This window comes from Coptis chinensis, chromosome 8 (genome assembly GCF_015680905.1).
Source record: "Coptis chinensis isolate HL-2020 chromosome 8, ASM1568090v1, whole genome shotgun sequence".
NCBI classification, from domain to species: domain Eukaryota; kingdom Viridiplantae; phylum Streptophyta; class Magnoliopsida; order Ranunculales; family Ranunculaceae; genus Coptis; species Coptis chinensis.
Window position 1 is genome coordinate 22,571,324 of NC_141463.1, and position 19,907 is coordinate 22,591,230.

The following is a 19,907-nucleotide window of genomic DNA, read 5'->3' on the forward strand; positions in this document are numbered from 1 at the left end:
GCCCTCCTCGTCGGGCCTCATTGCTTACACCATCAAGTTAACGCAGTAAGCAGCGTCGGCATGGTTTGCAAGCTAAAGTTCGGGATTACGGACCGCCTCATTACGTAATGCTCTATTATGTCAGACACACCTATGTGGAATTCCCCACTCGCATTTAACAGATTGAACACCCTGAATAGTCGCCAGGTGTTGCCAACGAACTGACATGGAGACTTCCCGCAATAACTCAAGAAGTCACAAACTAATTTCGAGAACGGTAGCTGCATGAACGCTCTCAGCTGACCTTCACATATGATTACTCCACCATTCGGAGGCTTGTACCCTCACTACTGAACATTTTCACTCAACCTAGGTTCAGTATATTTCCGTGTCGGGCACATTAATCCCATACCGCTTTCGCGGCTCGGAAACGAAATGGCGGCCCGTGATTTCTGACTCTTAGGGGTGGGTCACCTGCTGGCGTCATCCCTCCTCGACCAGACGTACTAGCCACCTCATCCTCTGACCCAGATCGGCTATTAACCTCCTCTACCCTAACTTCTTCTTCCACTACAGTCCGATCATCACCGCCGCTCAACGAATCCTCATCCTCTTCTTCATACTCTCCACAGCTCAGTGAAACCTCCCGTACCTCTTCCGAACGAGTGTCATCAGAATCCGACATTGTAATATCACCTTATTCTCGAATCACCAAACCCTAAACCCTATAACCTAACACTGACCTACCAACTTAATAAACCCTACTGGAACGAGAAGAAAGCAAAGCGAAAATGAAAAGCAAACAAAGAATGAAGCAGCACTCACCGCAAAGCCACGCTGCGTTTTTGCGCGGAAGAAGAAACCTGGAAATGCCTTTTTGGTTGCCTCAATTTTGATTTTGCACAACCGCCTGTTCAGTTCCCAAGAAGTTATGATTACGGCCTATGATATAGCCCACACACGTGTCCAAGGAACTGTCTTTTCCTGACTTCCGAATACCGCGGCGACACGATTCCTTTCCAACTGCTATGATTCTGTCACGTGCCAGCAACACGCAAAAATTTTCTTTCCCGCCAGTTTCCAACTCAGCGGCATCCCAAACAGAACGTTCTCCATAGCTCGCTCATGCTTCACCCAAGTGTTGAGTCTTCTCTCAGCAGATCGCCTGCATGAACCCAGCCATTCTAATCGAGAGGGGTGGTAGGGAGCAATATCCCCACTAAGGAACATTGCAGACGAAGCACAAGCGACCTCAACGCATCGACCTCCAAGACCGATCTGCGAGCGACTCCTTACAAGTAGGTGGGTACATTGCAGACGAAGCACAAGCGACCTCAACGCATCGACCTCCAAGACCGATCTGCGAGCGACTCCTTACAAGTAGGTGGTATGAACAAAGATACCTCAGTACGAACACTTTGCCAGAGACGGAACGCGCCCCACCAGATGTAATCATTGCCAAAATCTTATTTGTATTCCCCACCACCGGGAAATAGGGACTACCGCGCCAACTCCCAATCAGAGTATGACTTACACCAAAACCACTCCAGCACTCATTCACGATCTCTACCCTACATTTGTACACAAAGGGTACACGTGTCTGAAGGATCTCCACTCCCAAAACCCTATAAATACCATCTACTGGAACTACGTCGGACCTGATTCTTCTCTCCCCAACAAAAGGAAGAACAAGAGAAGATACGTAGGCAGTTCGCTCACAGCGACCTCGGTCCCATCCAAAGTCCAAACCCATCTCGATCTCTTCTACTATAATCAGGAGAAAACCAAAACGCTCCTTTACATTGTTGTTGATTGTAATCTACTCTTTCTGAGTAAAGACTATTGTTGTGATTGGAATCCCCATTTCTGGGAAGTTTTTATCTTCAGCATGTTGATAGAATCATTCCTGGAATCATTCCTTATCTTCTGGAATCCCCATTTCTGGAATCATTCCTTATCTTCAGCATGTTGATAGAACTTCCTCAAGAATATTTGTGGCTTCAGTTGCTATTACTGCCAAGAGAACATAAAACTGTTAGGTAGACGCACTCTGCTACATAAATCTTCCAGTAACTATTGATAGCGAGAAAAGATTGGAAAATTAGATGTTAATTCGTTATAGCCAGAATCCTTCCTACTAATGCTATACCACGTTCCAAACTCTTCAACTAAAGAACGATAAATACCAGACGTAGTAGGCAGAGCTGCATAAGCATCTCCTTTCTGTTTGTAATATTGGTGCAACAAATTTAGCCATAGCCTATCACTCTCATGCTATTAGTATGTTCTGTATATAAAAAAAAAAACCTTCTTCAGATGCTCCAGATGAATATTTCTGCTGTTTGTACATTTTCATTAACTTTTCACAGGTAAACCTAGACCATTACTAAAGCAACACGTCAAACGAGTAGTTCTTAATGACCATCCTCGAAGTCTCGAACATCTCAAGCTCATAACAACCACGCTGTGTGTCTACAAGACTATGAGAATCCATATTGCTATGGAACTTTACTTACAGGACCAATCACCTCAAGTTCACATCCAACTCACACTAGCATTTTCAATTGTAAGTTCCATAGTCACAAAACCAAATTACATATCATATAGTTAATGGTGCTAGCTACCTATTAAACAGGGAAAAAACATATAATTACATCTTATGAATTACAAAAACATAAACTAGAATGCCAGCAGCGACATTATTACCTTGATCTGGTGGCGCAGAAGTTGGATCATGAGTAGGATGGTAGGTCGCAGCAGTTAATTCCTGAAAAAACAGAGTAATAAGCTAAGGTCACCATTAAACAAAAGCACAAAACAAGATATATTATCTATAAATTAAGTGCAGCAGTTCAAAAACCAACTTGATCAAAGTAACTGTATCAAGGTCATATCCAATCAACAATTTTTGAAAGACTTGTCCTAAGGACTCAATCAATTGTCAAGTAAAATTTCAAAGAATAACACTACAAATATAAAGTGGGGAAAAAAAAGGAGAGATCGTCAATTAGAAATTCAGTTGGCAAAACAAAACAAATCTAACTTAGGACAAGAAAGCTGATTAATGAGCATGAAAAGAAACATAATACAAAAAAAGATAGATGACAAGCACATAAGCTAGCACAAAAAAACTGCAAAGTAGGACATAGGCATCAGGTCAAACCCTTCACATACTCCCTCAAGAGGTTTAGAAATGTTTGCAGACTTGTCTTCATGGTGAGGATTGAAATTAGGTTCTCTCGGAGCAAAAGGTATAAATGTAATCAAGGTGTGGACAAGGTCTTTTGTTATGTTGAGGTGGAATGCTCAAATCGCTAAAATGGAGGAGGAGCCAGGGCTTAGGCTTGGAGGGGGAAGGGTGAGATGTGGTGCCAGAGGTTGGTTAGTGAGCCAGCTGGCAAGAGCTCACTAAACAGACAACCTCTAACACAAGATTCTCGTCTTGTCAGAATTTGTTTACTAAAACCGCCAAAAGGTATGTCACTTCACCAAGAGGAATCCTTTTGGCGCAATTGCGTTCTGGCGGCATTTAAACAAATTAATGAACTCACATGTTTAACGTGTGAATTTCATTTTATAAGTGTTCTCATTTTTGTAGATAAGACTATAAGAGATAACACGACAATCAAGAATAACTACTACAGATTTACATGACAAGAACACACAATGATATATAGGCAGGTTATGCACACAACACTTTTGTCACTAGAACAATGGAAGGCAAACAAAACCTCTGCTTAAACAGATCACTGTGATATACTTCCTTAACCAAACTGTTACGCTCATTTCCTTAAGAGATACTAATTACAGCTCTCTATAGGGAGTGAGGGACCAGCAGATGGTGGTTTCCACTGTTATTCTTCTATATATAATATATGGTACCATGGTTGTGAATATACCTAAAAGTCCAGAAAATATTGACCTTCTGATTCTTTATTATGACTAGAAATGTGTGTGTGAGGGCGCCTGCCATCCCCTCTCTATCTCTTTAACACACACACAGCCACAACACCCCTCCTCTCTCTCACACACAAACACACAGGCAGTCCAAATCGGTCAAGGCTTCCCTGCGGTAATGTAAGTAGTTGCATGCCATTGTTAAAGACTTCCCTAAGGCGGCGCTAGGGCACAAACCTAATGCCCCTGACAGCATAGACTGACACAACAACCTCTCCCCAACTTGAACCGAACATATACCTCTCCACGAATATCTTGCTGGAGATAGATGCTAGGATTTATTAGGAGAATGCATCGAAAAAACCTGATCTTTGTGGCCATCAGATTGCATATGCTCAATGATTCCATCAATACTCCAGTTGGAAATAACTTGAACAGGAGATGTCACTTGTAAAAGAACTTCAACAGCTGAGCGGTTGCTTCTTTGAGCTGCAACTTGAATAGGCTTCAGGCCATCCTGTGTCGACGAAACACATTTAAGTAACGCAGACTAGAAATACCAATTTCATGATCCAGAATATCAAATAAATTAAAATCTATAGATTGGAAGAGATGAGTCCAAGGCACCACCATCCTCCCTCCTTTATCCGGGCTTAGACAGCCATGTAAAAGCAATAAGAACAATATTTACCTTTATCCGAAAGTGCCGCCAAAAAAGGCAAGTGACTACAAACTGTGACCTGCATGTTACGAGCACCCCACATTAAGGCTATTACGCTACTGCTCAAATGCTACACAAGCTTCTAAAAAGTCTAGAAGGTAGGGAAAATAACAAAAGCTCAACAGGCAGAACCTCCTCATCTCCATCAGCTCTATTGACTCCACCTTTAGTTCGAGAATCCCAACGTTCAATGGAAAAACAGTCCAAGGCTCCACCATCCTCCCTCCTCCTTTATCCGGTTTTGGGACGGCGCATTGCAAACCAATTATATTGATTTGCACAAAGCGGAGTTAAAATTGGGTTAGTACTTTCTTCAACCCGCTAAGCAAACAAGCATACATATACTGCAATCAAATTTAATAAATAGATATATAGATTTAACATATTAAAGTCAATACTTATCCATACCAAAAAAAGACCATAAGTTTCTCAAATCACTATGACATCCATATTAAACAAAAAACAAACGACATTCAAAACATAAAGTAACCAAACCATATTGAAAAATTTCAAGTTCAGAAAGTTTCACTACACCATAACAGGCTATTTGCAACGGCAAAAAACCGTTGCGAATAATTTTCGCAACGCTTTTTAAGCGTTGCAAATAGGGCGTCGATAAAGTGTTGAAAATATTTGCAACGGTTTTTTGCCGTTGCAAACTAAATTTTCCAACGGTTATTAACCGTTGCAAAGTGACAATTACTAACGGTTAAAAAGCGTTGCAAAGCAAGCGTTGCAAACCAAATTTTCCAACGGTTATTAACCGTTGCAGAGTGACAATTACTAACGGTTAAAAAGCGTTGCAAATCAAGCGTTGCAAACCAAATTTTCCAACGGTTATTAACCGTTGCAGAGTGACAATTAGTAACGGTTAAAAAGCGTTGCGTAGTTTGATTTGTAACGATTATTGATGATGCTTTAATTTTTTTTGCTTTGCAACGGTTTAAAACCGTTACTAATGTGTTGATATTGTAAAAAAAATTATTTTTATTTTTTTCTTGCCCTAAATTTGAACCTCCTGGTTTCATATAGAAACAAAGAAAATTACCAATGCTTTTGCAAATAGGACGAAAGGAATTAATCAAAACAGGAGCATTTGTATTATGGTTTGATGACTAAATCTCAAAAGATAGTGAAAGAGATAAAAGAAACTACCTCATCTATACAGCAACCAAATAAAAAATACAATTCTATACTCCCAAGCAAAGTTTTGTACATCCTGACAACTTAAGCTCCCTATCAAAGATCACAACAATAATCCACAATCCTTAAATTGCCAAATGAAGTCATAGTGCAACATGAAGATGAACAAGAGCTGCGAGAAGAAAAACAAACCTTCTCATATACCTGTAGTCAGAAAATAAGAAACCTTTTAGGCCTCGTATAACTTTTTTAGTAAGGAAATACACAATGGAACTATATGTATATATAGGAGGGATAAAGAGTAAGACTCATAGTCCTTTGTATGGTCCATAATAGACTCATATGAGGAGTCATAGCCAATCATGGAGTTGCACAACATCAGCCAACACATTTCAATACATCGAATCGACTGACTACACAATCACGCCGGATCAATAGTAAAATCACGAAAAGAGAACAACAACTAAGCAACATACGAAAATGCTGATTTTCACTAATACCCAATAGAAAAGCAATCAGAAGGTCCTATTGCTCGTGAAATCACTTACGGCAATTTCTGCATCAAGTCGGCTGACCTCAAAGCAATAAGGCCACGAGATTCCTTGATCTTAGCCAGTTTTTTATCAATCGTGCACGCTCGATTCAACATAAATCTACAGGAGGAGAAACAAAAATGCCCAACACAACTCATTAGTAACCTTCCAAGAGAAATTACTTGTTAAAAAGAAAATAGCTTTGCAATTTATTAATTCACGCTTACCTTCCCAGCAGATACAATTGTTTAGCGTTTTGATTAATTCTACACGAGCTTCAATATCATATCAACTTATTATCTTAACTGCAGCTCCTCCTTAATCCCAGTTGTAATGCAAGTACCCTCACCATACATACATCATAAGAAAACAGCCCAATAACTATATTGTTACAGGATTCATCATTAAAAAAAAATGACCTTAATAAAACAACCTACCCTCATTCCAATCGATGTTGCACTGGAATAACTTCACTTCCAAAATCATTGGCCCCAGGGAATTTGTCACGAAGTAAGCTCAACATCACGTCTTTGTTGACAACATATATGCCCATACTTGCAATATAAGGCATTTCTTTAGCTCTTTTCATCATCAAGGCCCAAAATGGTTGTGTCCACCTGAAATTATGATATGCTATGTAAATGAGAAAAAAGTGAGGAAACTACTATGTGTATAAGCACAATCCCATTGATTAAAAAAGGGATAAGATACCAAGGCACAAAAGGCGGGAATCTATGTATGAACTCAGCAAAATGAATACCTTCATGGCTTTCAATTGCTCCCCTTTGGGTTTCTCAGCAAACTCAATAATGCGCCCTTCTTCATCAATCTTCATTAGTCCAAAAGCAGTGGCACGTTTTTCATCCATTGGCAATGCCGCCACAGTGATATCAGCATCGGTTCCCCTGTGAGCTTGAATGAACCTCTCATAGTCCATACGATATAAATGATCTCCAGCAAGAACCAAGAATTCCATGACATTGTGTTCCTCAAATAACCATAAGTACTTGCCTTTACAAAGATCACTGTACCTACAATTGTTTAACCAGAAGAAAAAAAAATGCACGAGGAGTCACGAATTATCCCACTTCACCTATAACAATAATAACCTTTTTGTAGTTTTAAGACATTACCATTTCAAGTTAAACCAGACTCTAAGCATGATGGAAACACAACCATGGCTAATTATTAAACTATGTATCACTTTTATGCAAAATTAGAAAGGAAAACCAATATCACATTTAATACACGTAGGCGTAGACCAATTTAAGTAAAAGGAAAGCATACCTGAAACCAATTAGGATTCTCGGGACTTTGTTGAGCAGCAAGAACTTCAACAAATCCTTCATTCTTATAACCACCCATATTACTAGCATAAGCTCTTGATAAATGACGATTAAGAGACGCGGAATTAAACCGAAGTTAGTACATAAATCTTTGATATATTACTATTTAAGCAGTTACTAACAGGGATATCAATCAATCTATAATTTGCTCCTAATGGAACAGCTGGCTTTGCTCTCTTTTTGTAAGTGGATATAATCTTGTCCCAGCTCCACCTCCTAATATTATTCCAAGTACACTCTGCCAAAGATTCATCAAAATATCAAATATCAGATCTACAACAAATATAAATAATAATAACTTATTGGATTGAGTCATTTATTTACCCGGCTGCCGCCCTCCCCGAGAAATCTTCTTCTCCAGATCCATCAGATTGGCCTAATGTCATAAATTTGAGGAGACATTTTGGTTATAACTCATGTGTTTGTATGTGGAACAAAGTTCTAAATGTTCGAGGACCACATTTGATTTTGTGAACACTGAACCATTGTTGTCACGGGAGAACATTGTTTTGGTAGACACATTGTGATTTGGCAATGGAAATAGTAAAGAAATTAATGAGAGTTTGGGGTAAGGGAAGAAATGGATTTTATTTGTAAATGGTTACTGAAAATTGGAATAAAGTTGAACTGCTAAAAAGAAAGGTATTGAACTGTGAAGTTTAAGCTATACAAATCACCCGAGGAAGCTGCAGGTTTGTCGGGTTGTCTTCACAGTCCTATACATCTGCAAAGGCAAAGAAAACAAGGACAATAAAGATAAAGAAGATGAAAAAAGAGACCACAAAGAAAATTTTAAAAAATAAACAAGCACTAGAAAGGAAATGTGCTGTACAATTCATATACTAACTAATGTACCATTGTCAAAGCGTGTGGATCGTCGGATGGATGTTGGGATATGCATGATATTGTAATGTATTTGTACCTTTATGCTGGTATCAATGTTATCCACATTCCAAACCAAATTGAATTAAAAAGAAAACAAAAACAAAAATGAAAGATTTCGATGGCCTCCTTTTTCTAAATTTTGGGAATTTCTTGTTTTGCTTCATTAATATTTACAAAACCAAAAAGTAAGAAACCTGTGGAAATTGAGAACAGTGAAGCCTTGAAACGTCGACTATCCGCTTAAGCGGACGACTCCCCATGTCCGATGAAAATTCCTCGTAAGTTGTGAAAGAGTTTTGCAGATTTAAAATCTCAAAATGAAATCATCTAAGCATCCTTCTATCACCAATTGACGTAAGAAAGGAGGATGAGGGATTATCGATCACGGAAGCGAGGCCTTCCTTTAGGCCGATGGAACCGATCCACAAAGATGTCACTCTACAGCAAGATGGAACTAAACTATTTACCAAGATTCGACAGATCTATACTTATTAAGTGCCACGAGGAACTGTTAATATTGTAAGAAATCCGCTTCGATTTCCATAAACGATGTCCAGAAAGTACCGATCACCTACCTACATTAGAACCACATATAAGTCATGTGGCAACAAAACATGAGAAGATTAGTAACTTATAGATATCTACCATGATAAGCAGTGAGGCTTCACAACCAAAGTATTTTTCAATGTCTTTCACCGATCCACCACGGCTTCTTCACCCCGAAGTTTTATACATGACTAAGTTAAGTTTAAAAACGTATGATGCCAATTCTAATACGTTGGAGAAAACAAGGCGTGGCTTGCCTAACTTGACAACATTGGTGAGTTAATCACAAAGCAATCCAAATGCAGTAACTAGAAATGCTATTCAATAGTAAATCATTGATTGCAACAAAGTGACTTACGTGTCTAATGACATGAATTCCAATTGATTGCTCGGCGTTCGAGCTTTGGAACCATTAGCATCATATTGGCTTAATCCTAGCATAAAAAATCAAACATAAACATTAGTCCACAAGTATGAAACAAGATATTTATACAGACTAGGCAATGGCAACTTACCAGCAGAGTTGCTAAAAACAGCAACATTATCACCAAAAACAGATTTACAAGAATCCAAGGACGATTCAAGAGGAGGCCAAAGCGCAAGTGAATAAGGCAACGTAAGTGTATTATCTTTATCAAAAACCACACCTTTAAACCCTCTTTTTTCTAACTCTACCCAATCAATCCACCTAATATCTTTCACAGAAATATGAGGTACAGCAAGATGATTGTCTTTAGTCATCACTGCCAATGCCGATGATATCCCTTCGAAGTTAAAACGTGCCTATTCTTACCATGACAGCAACACTCATTCCAAAGTTCCACCATTCTCCCTCCTCCTTTATCCGGGCTTGGGACCGGCAGCGCAAAGACTTTCATTACTTTGCACTAGCGGAGTTAAAAACGGGGTTATCTCTTCAACCTGCAAAAAACATAAAAACTTTCATAATATAACATTCAGACAATAAACATTCTTATAAACCATCATACCATCATAACAAGCTATAGTGCACAAATTCGTTATGTCATTCTTACATCTTACAAAAGGCTCTTACCATTACTTACAAAAAACATACTCAAAAAACCAAAATAGATGAAGTTTGTATATCCCACACAATAGATTACTCATACTGCAACCTTGATTCAAGCCAAATCAAAGGCCCCCCTTCAACAAAATCACTAAGGTCCGAGCAGCCAAATTGAGGTCCATCATAAATAGGAGCATTGGGAACCAAGACTTCCTCGATGTAGATCTTTTTCTCCCCTCTAAGGACGGTTCTGCCATGGCAAATATTAGGGGTGGTTGTCATAACATATCCCCTAGCAACCGGAACACCATCTCTACCTAATAGGGTAACCTTAAGAGGTGGACTCAACATTTCAGCGGGGAGGGTTCACAAAGGGTTCACGGGGAGGGTTCGCAGGGAGGGTTCAGGAGGGTTCAGGAGATTCAAGATTCAAACATATTCATTAAATTCTGTTGAGACGGACGGCGAACTGAGTTGGAGCCAACATCGGTTCCGGGTGTTGTATCCCCATGTGGCGGTTGACTATTCGACATTCCATTGTTGGTTACAAGCTTAAGCATATCCTGACAAAATGAATGACAAAACTAAGAATTATATATATGATGAAAACAATAAGTTTTTTATTTAAGGCAAACTCACCATCAACACACCCTCAACTCTAGCTATGGAGGACTTCATCTCACTCATTTCACCATTAAATTCAGAATTTGATGAAGACCTTGCTTGTGCTAACATCACCTTCGCAATACTTGTACGCTTTAATTGCTTCTTAGAGAGGTTAGAGCTGATTCCACGAGTCCTACTCTTTTTGTCCGCTCCTAAGACTTCGGTCAATTCGTCATTATAAAAATCAAGATGAGTTGCACTGCCCTCTCCACTTGAAGTTGCACTTTTTCTTTTCTTTTGAGCAGCCTCCACCAATTCCTATAGTGTTTTCCATGGAAATTAGTTCAAAACTAACAAGTTAGTACAAACTTAAGGTAAATCAGTCGAGAAAAAAATTGTCTATAATAACAAAGTAACGAACTATGTACCGCACACTAGTTCGTGCATCATTTACAAAGAGAAATACTATGTCAAAGACTTAACAAAATTATAGTTGGAACTCAAGTGAAATGCAAACTCACATAACGGGCTCGAGCGCTCTCCAAAACAGTTCCATTACGACGTTCATGTCCGCTTTCCAGTGTGTCTACCCGTCGGTGTATCTTGTCGATTTTGTTTATTCTACATGTACATTGGTAAACAATTGTTAGCATATCGTGATAAAAATTTAAAAGTTTATGGAAAGACACCTACCATTTTATGCAGCGTGTTGGCATAATGATATTAGCCCAAGTGTATGTCGAGAATCATTCAATTTTATATTCTCACCATTCTTCGCATTTCTTGCCATCACCTCAGAAGTGTTCTCATATATTACAAACTGTTCCCAATGATTTGGATCAATGCCAGCTGGGCATGCGGCGATTTGTTCTTCCAAGGTCTCAAACTTATTCAATATATCTTTTCTCAAGACCCATTTTCCATATCTAAACTTAGTAGAAAAGTTTTTTTCTGCATGTGAACGAGCTAGTGCTTGGTCGACATTTGTAACTTCAAATTCACGCTGTAAAACACAAGTTATATAGTAATGTGAATGAAGCTAGAACTCAAAATGTCTAGAATGCATTAAAAAAAAAATCAGAGGTAAACCTTACCATTAAGGCATTCCAAACCTTATCCTTGAATTCAGAATGTACAAGCCTCCAATCAGTGTAACTAACTGGGATACGAGCTCGAATGAGACTACCAGCACGAGTATTCCATCTGGAGGCATTATCACCAACGACAACACCATCAATATCAATCAATATAGGTAACTTCCTAACATTTTCTGATTCTTTGCGTCGTCGCTGAAGGCTGAGATGGATGTGAAACTGAAGTAGAAGGCTATGATGCATGTGAGGCAGAACCAGAAGGTTGAGATGCACTAGGCTGTGGTTGACCTGATACCATTTCAAATGAAATCCTAACATATATTGCAAAATAGTCTATTAGTAGTCTGGTACTGAAAAATATAATCATAAAAGGTGAGAAAGAAGAATAAATAAAAGCATATACACGATTCAATCCAAGCAAAAGTATTTCATTACATTATCATAGTTTGGAAACTACAACAATTACAATCAGGTTAAGCACTTCATCAAAGGCTTCAAATTAGGTTGGTCCTCAAGGGTAGATTGGAAAACGGTTGGTACATCTAGTGAGTCAACTCCACACGCGTCAATCGCCTCGGTGAATGGATGACTACCGACCAATTAGGATTTTTCAAGTCCTTCGAATAAAACACTTGACTAGCTTCGGAAGCGAGAATGACCGGCTCATCAAAATACTGATCAACACTTTTCATCTTATTAAGATTGACCAACACCAAATTAGAGTCTGGACAGAGCTTGCAGCCATTGGTCTTGTCTTCCACCTTCACCCAATTGCAATAAAAGACTACTTGTTGAAAGTCTGTATAGTCCAGCTCTAATATTTGTTCAATAACCCCATACCACCGGCCGATGCATCTACTGGATTTTTGTCTTTCCTACTTGACGTAAACGAAGTGATTGCCTCCATGCAAACACCACTATCTTGTGTGACAACTGTTTCGTCATGCGACCTAGTAGAAAAGACAAAACCATTGATGCGATACTTTCTATACGTTTTAGCTTGGTGTAATGGTCCTTCAACTAATCGCCATAAGTCATTCTTGGTGTCGCTTTTTGCAGCCAATAAGCTGTAAAAAGACGATAGTTAGAAAGCTAATATTACTAACTTCAGATTTCCTATTTAACTAATGGATGAATTAAACAATACCTTGTTATATAACCAGACAATGAAATCTGTTTGTATCTGCACTTCTGACTTTGCAACCCCTTTTCCTCTACCACGAGATTGTAAGGAGCGGTATTCACTACAAATCGTTCATGCAATTACGCATGAGTATTTTCATGTAGAGTACTAGAGTAGGTTTAGAAACCAAATGTGTAAAAAAAAACACACCTGTAGTAATCATCAAGCTTTTCGACGTCTAGTCGAAACAGGACCCATCTACGTATTTGAATCCATTGTTTAATACTTAGAGTCACAGTCTTACCATCGAGCAAAGGCCCTTCATCACTATACTCGCCATCTTCATCCGAAAGGCTACACGCCGATTTATGATTTCGATTCCTTGAATTGGGCATATACTCCATAACATACCTAATCATTTCGTAAATAATATAACGACTCTGCAATGGACCCTTCAACATATCGTTTATTCTTTGGGAATATTTTTACACTCTTTCATCGCCTCTATTAGAACAAGAAATTTAAGTATACACTTTCAATTTTAAAATCCAATTATAGAAAAAGCTAGAGAAGATATTAAGGTAAAAGTAATTTACATACCCGTTCAAATGGAAACATCCACCTTTGATGCAGTTCCACAAAGTAGCTTCATCGACCAAATGCACCATGAGGTGGATGCCGATATCAAAAACGATGGTGAAAAATATTTTTCAAGCATGCACAATGCTTCGCAACCATGTACTTGGCCTCTTGGATATGTTGCCGAACTAAGACTTTAGAGCACAACAAGTTGAAGAATAAGCTTATCGATGAATAGCTCTTCGCGAGATCCACGATGTTTAGGAAAAGCATGTTGAAGCAATACAGTAGCAAAAATAACACATAATGACATGATAGTCATGTGATTTCATTACGAGCAAACCAGGTGGATTTAAAGCGACAATGTTGCTCAGATTTGATGAGAAACCAGAAGGAAGCTTCAAGTCCTTCAAAATTTTGCAGAAGTTTAACTTCTCGTCTTTAGTTAAGACAAATGGAGCCTTCGGTTTTATTGGTTTCCCTGTGACTGGGTCTGATTGCATCCACTGACCACTATGAAATCTTCCTCATATCTTCTTGCGCACCTACTGTATCCTTTGACTTGTCTTTCTTGTCTAGGATGTAATTTAGTAGATGTTCCGCAACATTTTTCTCAGTATGCATCACATCAACAACATGTCGGGATTTATGAGTGGGCCAATAGGGCATATCCCAAAAAATAGACCTTTTATACCAAGCCTCTGTAACTTGAACATCTTCATCATCTACACTATCATCCAAATTCACATCAGATGTGCTTCTTTTGCTACTGTTGGGATTTTACCGGCTTATACTTGATATGACTCACCTGCTTTGATAACTTTTTCTCCACTTAACCTTTGTGGAGCAATGTTCAACTCTCTTGATCTTAAGTCCCAAGTATTTGCCCGACCAAACGGGTGACCAACGGAAGAAAGGGGCGATAGTTTGTGTAAACAATCTTCTTTGCATGCTCAAGATATATCGATTGAGTGTTATCTCGAACAAATCGGACATGCTTTGTAACCATGTGTTATGCAACCCGCTAAGTTTCCAAGAGCAGGAAAATCATGAATACCCCACACTAGCATAGCTCTCAAGGTAAAATGCTGTTTTTATGCATGTCATAAGCCAAGACCCCCTTCCTTCCACAACTGTTCCAACTCCTCATACAATGGTGAAGAAAAAGCGTCGATATCTTGACCCGGTGCCTTCCGCCCGGTATCGTCAACAAACACATCATTTGGAACTCGGCTTCATACATAAAGAAGGGGAGATTATAAGGTACCAAGTAAACAGCCAACAACTCTGTAGCTAGTGGATTGTATTCCACGGGATTGAAACCATCGGTTGCAATTCCAAGCCAAACATTACGCCCTTCCGAGCAAAATCAGGCCAACTCTTTTACATGTTTTCCATTGGATTGAGTCGATGGGATGTCGATATGATCCCAAGAAGGTGTAGCTCGGTGTCGTGCCATGTCATTTCGTTAAGCTATCCATGGGATAGTGTACAACCTCTTGAGCCTTGGAATCAAGGGAAAATGTCTCAAAACTTTATTCGGCTATTTTGTTTCTTTCTTACCCATCTTTCCTTCTTTCACTTTGTATCCGGGTGCTTTACAGCGGCGACATTCGTTAACTTAGCATCATCTTTCCAAGATAACATACAATTGTTCTCACATGCATGGATACTTGTGGCTTTCATTCCTAGATCTTTCAAAGATTGCTTTCATTACGAGGGTACTTTGATGGCAAAGTGATTCCTTCGGGAACGGGAACCATATCCTCAAAAGGGACAAAAAAGTGTGCACACACTAGTTCCCGACCAACCATATTTCTTCTTCAAGTTATGAAGGTCAACAATTGCGAAAGTGTTGTAACGGGGAGCCTCACATGAAGGGTATAGCTTTTGTTACGCCATTTTCTTGTATTCGTTGTACCTCTTCCCCAAATCGGGTTCAAGAACGGTGGTGGTTCAAAATCCCCATATGATTTTCTTCATCCTCATTCAAATCACATGCAACTACTTCATGCACTCCATAAGAAGCATCAACAAAATTCCCCATCCCAAGCCCTTCAACCTCGGTTTTTCTTCTTCAATCATCAGCTCCACCATCGGATCCGTTACATGGGTTCTCACCATGTAAAACCCATACACGATAATTCTTATCCATCCATTACCTAATCAAATGTCTAGAGATTGTATCAAACACAAAGCTTTTTCCATTTCGACATTCTCTACAAGGACAAGGACACGTGGAGCAGCGGTTGTTCACAATCGCGAAATTGAATGAAATCAGCCACCCCTTGTTTGTACACATCTCCAAGTTTGTCCAATTCATTCATCCACTCTTTCCGAATTGGCGAGACATTCTCGCAAAAATTAGACATGTGGGGGTTGAACAAGCACATTGTGTAATCTATCGATTTGATACAACATAATACACAATCAAACCTTGAATATAGACCACAGAGTACTAAGGCTTTTTGTGTAAGTCGTTGAATCCTAAACTCGACTTCAACTACATCAAAAGTAAGCTCTTAAGTCGGTCCAGAAGCCGCCTAGGTAGCAAACAAAGCACTAGTATTCTCGAATTCTAGCTAAGTCTATGATATTAAAGGAATAGCTATAAATAGAATTAACAAAGAATATTAACAAAGAAAAATTGATTTAATCTGCCGTAAATTGGGCTATACTACCACCTTAGGCAGGCACGCCCGTCGAACCCTCGGTCGACATATCTTTATCTAAGCAACCACATATACTTCATCATTGTTTCACCATCGAACATAAGAAAACTTTAAACAACAAAGCATCTATCAATACTTTCGGTCGGCGTCAAATTGTGATACTTGCTCGGTTCTTATATAGAGTTGTTATTACGTGGACTGCTTTGTTACTACACAATTGTGTGAGGTCTTTGCATACGTTATTACGTGGACTCGATAAACCAACACCTCAACCTTTTCTAATTTTGTCTAAAATAGTTTCTATTTTAGCTAGTCCACAAAAAAAAATTTGCATTGAGATTGATTGAGACAAACAATTGACACCTCTGATCATACACAATATTTACGTATCCCAGCAACCGTTACAAGTCACTGTTGATTTAGATCCGAGATTCGTGTGTGCACCAAGATTTGTGTGTGCCGAGATCCGTAACCGAAACAATCCAACGACAACTAGTAATGGTTGCTGGAATTTGATCCCAGTAACCGGTTCTTGTGTAGCGGACTCAAAGGAAAATACTGCATTCCTCTACTGTGTGTTTAACAACTCAGTTCTTTGGCCTAGGGGAACAAAAAGTCCTTTAAAGAATTTTTGTAATCTATGGAGAAACCACTTCATCAAAAAAGGAATAATAATAATACATTCCAAAGTCAATTGAATTTTCTTTGACAAACTTTTCAAAGTAGTTACATGGAAAAGAAAATAACGAATCTGAGATTAAATTATGAAGTCAAATGGAATTCTCTTTTTACTAAACTTTCAATATGAAATTGCCTTCGCTATTGTTATTATTATTTTTTCCGATGAAGAGAAATTGCACTACTAATTTCTCATTGTTTTCCACGTAATAGTTGTTTACATGTGTACTTCATTTCTTGTTCCACACGCAAAGAAGACCCCCTCACTCCAAATCTCTTTCATGTGATGCCCAATATCGCCCAAGGTTATATGAAACGGGTCGGGGTGTTGGTTTGGGCCTTGGTTTCCCACCCCCGCAGTTTTCTGGCGGGAGAATTAATTCACCTATTTTTCCAAGAGCTGTAATTTGCAGGCTGAACAGTCAGAACAACGCCAGCCCTCAATTGTGTGCAAAAAAGCCTTTATTTGTGGTTCAAGTGTGATACTTGCTCGAGTCTTATATAGAGTGAAATATCAGTATAATATTCATTTAAGTGAGCAGACCACATTGTAATTCAAATAAAGCAATATAATGCCAACACTGACCTGATCAAATCCTTTCTTCTTGGCAGATTCTAGAAAAGTGAGCAGAAACTGTTAAGAGATATCATCGAGAGAAGCCTAGCAAGTCAAAGGCATATACAGATTTCCTGCTAGTATTCTAAATAACATACTAGAATAAATGCCAACAAATCAAACCTAATCTACATATTCGAGCACCACGAGAGAAATTATCATATCAAAACCACAACTACATACTAAAAACTAAGCTTGCATATATGTATGAATCAAGTAGTTCTTGCTAATAAGAGAGACTTCAATAAGAAACGATTAGAAGCTAGAAAGGATAAAGGAAAGAGAGAAATTTCAGAAGCTTTAAACTCACGCTTCTTCTAAATCAATAACTTTAATAGCAACATCTCTCGTTAAGCTCCTTATCAAATCTGCAGCAATGAGAATGTAACAATGCATATTAAGTCAAGCGTGTAGGAAACCAACAACTCAGGATTTATGTGAAAATCTTACTTCTCAAATGAATTGAATAAGATATATCCTAGACAGATGTAGCACTTTTGATATAGACTAAACAAAAACTGCTTAAGTGCAAAAGAGCCGTCTAGGAGTATAGCAAAATCATCTCGCGGAACCAAACGGTAAGTATGAGAACCTCACATTATAATAGTTTTTCAATCCATACAAATCTTATTAATACTTTTTCTCCAAAGATGTAACAAACTAGAAAGAAACTGAAAAATTATTACCTCAAACTGCAAGAAATGGATTGTGTCAAACGTTGCAAAAGAATTCACAAATTCATAAATTTACTTGCAAAAGAATTCCAGAACTTTCAGGAAAGAGTTCTGATTTCAAACGTTGGGGGGATTAACTTTCATGATCACAAATTCACAACATGCTTTCGATACGGTCATAAGATAGATAATTGTAAATTGTGATTACAACTAATGAAGAGAAAAGTTTGAGGAGAAAAGAGTGTATGGCTTAATTAGTTTTGGCCTTCTCTCACACTGTTTATATAGGAAAAATAGTTGGTTCTGATAGAAATGCGCCTATTTAATGTCTCGGCTTAGACACTAACATATAATTAAGGTAGATATATAGCCAAATATAACATTTGCTACTTACTAAATATCATTGACGATTGTGGTATGGATCACCCGGTTAGCATTTACTCAACACTAATATCCGATATTATCATGTAAACGTAGTTTGGTTTCTTTAGTCAATAATAAGTTAATGACCTAATAAATAAGATTTATACATTATATGATTGTAGTCCGTAGTAGTGCGAATATGTATTTTCCCCATATTTCCGGTACCAAAAAGTTTATTAAGAGTTGAAGAGTGTACAAGACTTAGAAACCTTACGTAATAATACAAGAAAAACTCTAATACTATGCTCAACCAACTATATGTGAAGTTATCAAACTTTGAAGCGCTACACACTTCTAGAATCTAGCAAAAGCACCCCAAAGGTTTTTCATGCTTGCGATAATTTGGTCAAGATATGAGAAGTGCTTTTACTTTCTAGTTGTTGTTTTTCTTTCCAACCAAATTGGGCGGACATTTGTATGAGGGAGCAATTCCACAAAACATATGGCCGAAGTTTTGTCAATTTGTTACACATTCTTATTGTACTAGTTACATATTATGCTATTACGACTATCCGAGCATATTCATAAATATTTTCAGCTCTCTATTTTACATGAATGAATGAGTAATACGCTTGAGCGGTGATGCCAAGCCCGGATAAAGCAAATAGCATCATGTTAAGTGAATGGTTGCTCATAGTTAGTGACAAATCCCAAACCAACTTTATGATCTTACAGGTTAATATGTTCATCGATAGGTGATTGAATTATAATGACCATTATTTATATATTTAAGTTTAAGGAGTCACTAGTCATGCTAATAACAAAGCCGTGGTATTAACACATGCTAATAGTAGCTAGTAAAATGGTTAAGCACATACCGCAGATGTCCCGAGCATTTTGTGCACGGCTCTGCCATAGATGCTTCAAAATCAATGTAGAAAAGGTAATCAAAGTACCTGTCATCATAAAGGATTCACTTCACCAACTTATAGGCTTTAAACTGAACATAAAAGGCTTTAAACTTATAGGCTTTATAACTGTTATGCACTACAGAAAACCTTGGTCTAATCTAATTGTAATGATGTAATATGACATGAAAAAAAAAGCTATATATTTCTCTCGCTTCTTAAAGGTCTTTGACTTTTCTGTGACACCAAAATCAAGATAATAAAGACAGGAAAATGTGCAGAGAGAAAAGGGACTTGAGCAGAAACCCCCAAAGGCTAAAACCATAGTTCTTGAAAGTGGACAAGTTAAAAGAGAGAGAATGTTGAGAGATGATCAAGGAGTAGATCCGGTTTTCGAGTCCTTGAGATCAAATTTTAGATTCTTCATAAAAGGAGAAAGAGAGAGGGTTGGTAAAGGAGGAGATGCTATGATGAAAGGAAGCCCAACAAGAACAAAAGGAGAGAAGCATTTTGTAGT

General features: G+C 38.3%; 1 protein-coding gene, 2 long non-coding RNA genes and 2 pseudogenes across 4 annotated transcripts; all 5 read right to left on the reverse strand.

The window, feature by feature from the left end:
- Positions 1–1,789: 1,789 nt before the first annotated feature.
- On the reverse strand, positions 1,790–4,872 carry LOC147480550 (uncharacterized). Of its 2 annotated transcripts, none has more exons than XM_086577616.1 (5): positions 4,730–4,872; positions 4,568–4,616; positions 4,241–4,393; positions 2,686–2,746; positions 1,790–1,992 (listed from the first exon to the last, which is right to left on the reverse strand). In XM_086577616.1, the coding sequence occupies exons 1-5, from the start codon at positions 4,813–4,815 to the stop codon at positions 1,940–1,942; spliced, it is 402 nt and encodes a 133-aa protein (XP_086433742.1). In that variant the 5' UTR covers positions 4,816–4,872; the 3' UTR covers positions 1,790–1,939. The 2 variants fall into 2 exon arrangements, with proteins under 2 accessions (XP_086433742.1, XP_086433741.1); XM_086577615.1 differs by having other exon boundaries at positions 4,721–4,872.
- Positions 4,873–6,532: 1,660 nt separating this feature from the next.
- Positions 6,533–7,935, reverse strand: LOC147480551 (glucose-1-phosphate adenylyltransferase small subunit, chloroplastic/amyloplastic pseudogene; annotated as a pseudogene).
- A 1,060-nt stretch (positions 7,936–8,995) lies between these two features.
- Positions 8,996–10,428, reverse strand: LOC147480552 (phosphatidylglycerophosphate phosphatase 1, chloroplastic/mitochondrial-like; annotated as a pseudogene).
- Positions 10,429–10,502: 74 nt separating this feature from the next.
- LOC147480553 (uncharacterized) lies at positions 10,503–11,255 on the reverse strand. Its single transcript, XR_015203489.1, has 3 exons — positions 11,205–11,255; positions 10,717–11,001; positions 10,503–10,640 (listed from the first exon to the last, which is right to left on the reverse strand). It is a non-coding gene; the product is annotated as an uncharacterized LOC147480553 (long non-coding RNA).
- A 717-nt stretch (positions 11,256–11,972) lies between these two features.
- On the reverse strand, positions 11,973–17,819 carry LOC147480554 (uncharacterized). The gene is made up of 3 exons (XR_015206024.1): positions 17,756–17,819; positions 17,416–17,463; positions 11,973–12,088 (listed from the first exon to the last, which is right to left on the reverse strand). It is a non-coding gene; the product is annotated as an uncharacterized LOC147480554 (long non-coding RNA).
- Positions 17,820–19,907: the final 2,088 nt, after the last annotated feature.